The sequence below is a fragment of the Juglans regia genome, chromosome 1 (genome assembly GCF_001411555.2).
Source record: "Juglans regia cultivar Chandler chromosome 1, Walnut 2.0, whole genome shotgun sequence".
Classification (NCBI taxonomy): domain Eukaryota; kingdom Viridiplantae; phylum Streptophyta; class Magnoliopsida; order Fagales; family Juglandaceae; genus Juglans; species Juglans regia.
In genome coordinates this window covers 25,352,849-25,359,143 of record NC_049901.1, presented here as the reverse complement: position 1 = coordinate 25,359,143, position 6,295 = coordinate 25,352,849, and the positions used below count along the sequence as shown (strand labels likewise).

Here is a 6,295-nt window from a genome sequence, read left to right as displayed (position 1 = left end):
CTTTCAATCTTGTATCTCACCTTATTCAAGTACTTGAACTTTTGATGAGTTTTGGTTGTTTATTTTCTGAATTGCTGCTGGATTATTTTGAATGAGTTTCTTGAAGTTCGATTAAGAACTAAAGAAGACACAGAAGAGTGGAAAAAGGCAAGAGTGTGCGAGACCATATGAGGGTAAAAGCCGTTTAGAGTGAAAACACGAGTGCAAGTGTATCAATTCTTGAGTGAAACACGTGAGGGAGTGCTTGTGAGGATTCTAACTTTGTTTGCAGATTTTAAAACATGTCTAATAATCAAGAAGAAGGCACAACCGAAGAATTTCGACAACCTCCAGTTCCAAACCTCCAAATGCAAGCGATGTTAGGGGAGATGAGGCGTATGTTGAGGGCTGAATTAGAACCTATTCACGAAAGGTTGGACAGGGTAGAAGCAGAAACTCCTAGGGGCCAGCAACATGACATCCACAATAGGCAGCATGGTGGGCGTGGTCCGTGGCGGAATGTTGATGGAGAGGCGGAGTCGGAGGAGTTTGATGAGCAATATTTGAACCGAGGCAGGATTGAGCATGGGTATAGAAATAGAGAAGCTAGGATGGGTAGGCCTAGGAGGGATAACGATTTAGGAAATATAAAGATTAAAATCCCATCTTTTCAAGGTAAAAATGATCCTGAAGTTTATTTGGAGTGGGAAACTAAAATGGAGATGGTTTTTGATTGTCACAACTACTCAAAGATAAAGAAGGTTAAGTTGGCTGCAATTGAATTTACCGATTATGCCATTGTGTGGTGGGATCAATTACTGATTAATAGGAGGAGGAATAGAGAGCCACCCGTGGACACTTGGGAGGAAATGAAAATGCTTAGGAGGAAGCGTTTTGTACCCAGCCACTATTATAGGGGATTGTATAAAAAATTACAGAGGTTAATTCAAGGATCTAAAAGTGTGGATGAGTATTACAAAGAGATGGAGGTAGCTATGATCCGGGCTAATGTATAAGAGGACCGGGAAGCCACCATGGCTAGGTTTTTGCACGGTTTAAATCATGAGATTGCGGATATAGTCGAGATGCAGCACTATGTTGAGTTGACAGATATGGTGCATCAAGCCATAAAGGTGGAGGAACAATTCAAACGAAAGGGATTGGCTAGGAGGGGACTGCCTATGGCTACAACCAGCTCGTGGAAGACAACTCCAAAAAGGGATGAGCAGCAACAAAATAAGCCAAAATTTGAATCCTCTAAGAATGCCAACTTAAAGACCGCCACTACTTCAGGTACAATCGAGACTTCAAGTTCTAAAACATGTGATATTAAATGTTTTAAATGTCAGGGGCGCGGACATATAGCCAGCCAGTGTGTAAACAAGAGGGTGATGGTGATAAATGCCCAAGGAGAGCTTGAGTCAGAAAATGAGGAAGAAGTAGATAATGATGATATGCCATCTATGGAGGATGCTGACGATGAGCAAAATGCTGTGGTTGGAGATTTATTGGTTGCAAGGCGAGTTCTCAATGTGCAGGTTAAGGAGGAAGAAAGTAACCAAAGGGAGAACTTGTTTCATACTCGGTGCTTTGTAAATAACAAAGTTTGCAGTGTCATTATCGATGGTGGGAGTTGCACAAATGTAGCCAGCACTTATTTGGTGGAGAAATTGGCTTTAACTACCTTGAAACATCCTCAACCTTACCGGCTTCAGTGGTTGAATGAATGTGGGGAAATCAAGGTGACAAGACAAGTGTTGGTGGCATTATCCATTGGCAAATATGAGGATGAGGTGCCTTGTGATGTGGTTCCTATGCACGCATGCCATTTACTGTTGGGAAGACCATGGCAGTATGATCTGAGGGTTACGCAGGATGGATTCACAAATAAGTATTCCTTCACTCTTAATAGGCAACCTATTACTCTTGTGCTATTAACTCCAAAACAGGTCAGGGAGGACCAATTAAAGTTACAAAGTTCGAATGAAAAAAAAAAGGAAAAGGAAAGGAAAGCCGAAACTGAAAAAAAAAGACTTAAAAAAAAAGGAGAGAAAAACATTGATCAGAGTGAAAAAGAAAGAGAGAGGATTTCGGCTATAGTGAGAGCAAGAGAGGAGAAATTCAATTACATTTCAAAAAAAAGTGAGATCAAGAGAGCATTATTTTCACACCAGCCCCTTATTGTACTCATGTACAAGGAGGCTCTTTTATGTACTAATCATGTCGTCGGTGCTTTGCCGAGCAATATTGTTTCTCTTTTGCAGGAGTTTGAAGATGTCCTTCCTGAAAAGGTACCTTATGGTTTACCTCCAATCCGAGGGATTGAACATCAAATTGATTTCATACCTGGTGCATCAATTCCAAACCGACCTGCTTATAGGAGTAATCCCGAGGAGACCAAGGAACTTCAGAGGCAAGAAGGATGGAACATGGAGGATGTGTGTTGACTGCCGAGCCATCAACAACATAACGGTAAAGTATCGTCATCCCATTCCTAGACTAGATGATATGCTGGATGAATTGTATGGTTCTTGTGTCTTTACAAAAATTGATCTTAAGAGTAGATATCATCAGATTAGGATGAAAGAAGGTGATGAATGGAAAACTGCTTTTAAGACTAAATATGGTTTGTATGAGTGGTTAGTGATGCCTTTCGGTTTAACTAATGCTCCGAGCACATTTATGCGTTTGATGAACCATGTTTTGCGAGCATTTATTGGCAGATTTGTAGTTGTGTATTTTGATGATATCCTGATCTATAGCAAAAATTTGGAAGAACATGTAATGCATTTGAAATCTGTTTTGGAAATTCTAAGGAAAGAAAGGTTGTTTGCTAACCTCAAAAAGTGCACCTTTTGCACGGATAAGCTTGTGTTTCTTGGTTTTGTTGTTAGTAAGAGAGGAATTGAGGTGGATGAGGAAAAGGTGAAGGCAATCCAAGAGTGGTCAACGCCTACAACAGTCAGCCAAGTGAGGAGTTTCCACGGCTTAGCTAGCTTCTATAGACGGTTTGTGCGTGATTTTAGTAGCTTAGCCGCCCCTCTTACTGAAGTCATCAAGAAAAATGTGCCGTTTAAGTGGGGAAAAGAACAAGAAAAGGCATTTAGTCTGATCAAAGAAAAGTTAACTAATGCACCTTTGCTTGTTTTACCTAACTTTGCTAAAACTTTTGAAATTGAGTGTGATGCTTCAGGCATAGGTATTGGAGCTGTTTTGATGCAAGAAGGCCGTCCAATTGCTTATTTCAGTGAAAAGTTGAGTGGAGCAACCCTAAATTACCCTACTTATGATAAGGAGATGTATGCCTTGGTGAGGGCTTTGGAAAATTGGCAACACTATCTATGGCCAACGGAGTTTGTGATTCACACAGATCTTGAGTCTTTGAAGCATTTGAAAGGACAGCAAAGGTTGAACAAACGCCATGCCAAGTGGGTGGAATTCATTGAAACATTTCTGTATGTGATCAGATATAAGCAAGGTAAGGAAAATGTGGTGGCTGATGCATTGTCCCGAAGGTATGCCTTACTTTCCATTTTAGATACAAAAATGCTTGGCTTTGAATACATTAAGGAATTGTATGCTCAAGATTCTGATTTTGGTGATGTGTTCAATGCATGTGAAAAAATGGTGTTTGGTAAGTTTTATAGGAATGCTGGATTTTTGTTTCGGGAAAATAAACTGTGTTTGCCAATATGTTCTTTGCGCGAATTGCTTGTGAGAGAAGCTCATGGTGGTGGTTTGATGGGTCATTTTGGTGTAGCTAAGACTTTAGGAATTTTGCATGAACATTTTTTTTGGCCTCATATGAAACGTGATGTGGAAAGAATTTGTGAGAAGTGTATTACGTGTAAACAGGCTAAGTCTAAGTTGAAACCCCATGGTTTGTACACCCCTTTGCCAATACCTAGTGAACCTTGGACTGATATTTCTATGGATTTTATTTTAGGTTTACCTAGGACTAAGAGGGGGAGAGATTCAATTTTTGTGGTGGTAGATAGATTTTCCAAGATGGCACACTTTATTGCATGTCATAAAACTGATGATGCATCACATATAGCTGATTTGTTCTTCAAAGAAATTGTTAGATTACATGGTATGCCTAAGACCATTGTTTCTGATAGGGATGCAAAGTTTTTGAGTTACTTTTGGAAGACTTTGTGGGGAAAGCTGGGAACTAAGTTGTTGTTTTCTACTACTTGTCATCCACAAACAGATGGCCAAACTGAAGTAGTAAATAGAACATTGTCGTCTTTGTTGCGTGCTATCATTAAAAAGAACTTGAAAGCATGGGAAGATTGTTTGCCACATGTTGAATTTGCTTACAATTGAAGTATACATTTTGCAACTAAGTTTTCACCATTTGAAATTGTTTATGGCTTTAACCCATTGTCACCTTTGGATTTAACTTCTTTACCTTTGAGTGAACGTGTGAACTTAGATGGCAAAAAGAAGGCAGAATTTGTAAAGATGATTCATGAAAAGGCACGGCTGAACATTGAAAGGAGGACTAAACAATATGTCCATCAAGCCAACAAGGGACGTAAGAAGGTAGTGTTTCAACCAGGAGATTGGGTTTGGTTGCACTTAAGGAAGGACCGTTTTCCAGAGAAGCGGCGTTCAAAACTCCTACCTCGGAGTGACGGGCCATTTCAAGTAGTAGAACGCATCAATGATAATGCCTACAAGCTTGACTTACCAGGTGAATATGGTGTCAGTGCAAGCTTTAATGTTGCTGATTTGTCTCCTTTTGATGTAGGTGATGATTTGAGGACAAATCCTTCTCAAGAGGGGGAGAATGATTCAAACCAAGGAGCTGGACATGCTGATCATACAAGTGGCAATGGAGCTGAATTTGCAAAAGACCCTTTGTCACTTCCTAGTGGCCCAATTACAAAACTTAGAGCCAAACGATTCAAGGAAGTACTAAATGGGCTAATCCAAGAGAATTGGGCTGATTCTAAAAAGACCAAGATGGGCTCAAATAATATTCAAGACTTAGTCCATGTCATCAAGGCAATTGAAGAGGCTAATTAGCACATAGAAATATGATGAATGGTCTGACCATTAAAGGACGTGAATTTGTTAAGTTTCAAGAATATTAAATAGGTGAATGAACTTGGTCTTGCCTGGGTACGTGAAATACATTGAATTTAGTCATTTTGTCATTACTGGCTGCCTCTAGAAGTCCAAGAGGCCTAAAATTCGTGGGACTTGTTATGTTAATATTTGTGTTGCTTTTAAAGCTGTAGTTATGACTTTTCCTATTCTTGGAGGGTTGTTCCAAGTATATAAAGGGGTTATTTCGAGTTTTAATATCAGATTTGAAATTTCAGAAGCTTATTTGTCTTTGTGAGGTCTTGTGTTCCTCTTGGTTCTTCAAAGAACTCTTTGAACTTATCAAGTTAATCTTGTGGCGTTCAAGCTCCAAACTTATCACCTTGATTCTGATTTCTTGGTGTGGCGTTTTCAATCCTTCGTAGTCTTGGTTTTTCATCTAGTTCGGTGACTGGTCAAGGCTCAACAAATCTTGTCAATACGATCTTGGGGTTCCAAGCCATCATTGTTATCGGGTTTCATCACAATTGTTGGTGGAGTTCATATCATAAGATCACGTCAACCGTCCAAATAAAAAATTTCTCACCTAATTTGGACATTCCACACTATGATTTTGAAAACGCTGCACTAGATAGTACTATAGGGGTTATAATTCACTCTAGGAAAGTGAAAAAAATAAATTTTATACTGTAAAATCCTAAATATTTATACAAACCTAACTGTATAATTCGTTCATCAAAATTCAATTCTGAAGTACCTCTAAATATGCAAAATACGATTTTGAACAACCGTTTCGTCCGAAAACTAAAAATTGAACTTTTACGCCATAAAATTCTAAATAATCAACTGAGTCTAATGGCGCAGACCATATCTCTATTTGACACTTCTAGCTACATCAAATAAATAAAATCACACTTTTGGCACTATAGTGAGTGATAACTCTACCTATACTGATAGACTAAAACCTACGTGATTGATCGAATCGTGAAAACTTATAGTGTTTTCATGAGGTTCCTAAATCCTATAGAAATTCCACCATTGAATTTCTAATGGATTGTTATTGGGGCTATGCAGTGTGCGTGTAGTGTGTAACACATTTTTATATAGCGTTGTCGTGAACCCTAGTGTGAACAAACGTGCATGCGGAAGAAACGGACATGCATGCAGTGGGGGCCGGTACCAAACCTCATGGGCTTGGGCTTTTGTCCCATTTCAAATATTTGGCCCATGTTTCGTAGTTAACAAAAAAAATGGGCTCTTC

At 39.2% G+C, this 6,295-nt stretch overlaps 1 protein-coding gene across 1 annotated transcript; it reads left to right on the top strand.

Moving 5' to 3' along the window:
• Positions 1-1,013: 1,013 nt before the first annotated feature.
• On the top strand, positions 1,014-4,739 carry LOC109000434. Its single transcript, XM_035690502.1, has 4 exons — positions 1,014-1,928; positions 2,244-2,417; positions 2,878-3,494; positions 4,736-4,739. Exons 1-4 carry the CDS (start codon positions 1,014-1,016, stop codon positions 4,737-4,739), a joined length of 1,710 nt encoding a protein of 569 aa, XP_035546395.1.
• Positions 4,740-6,295: the final 1,556 nt, after the last annotated feature.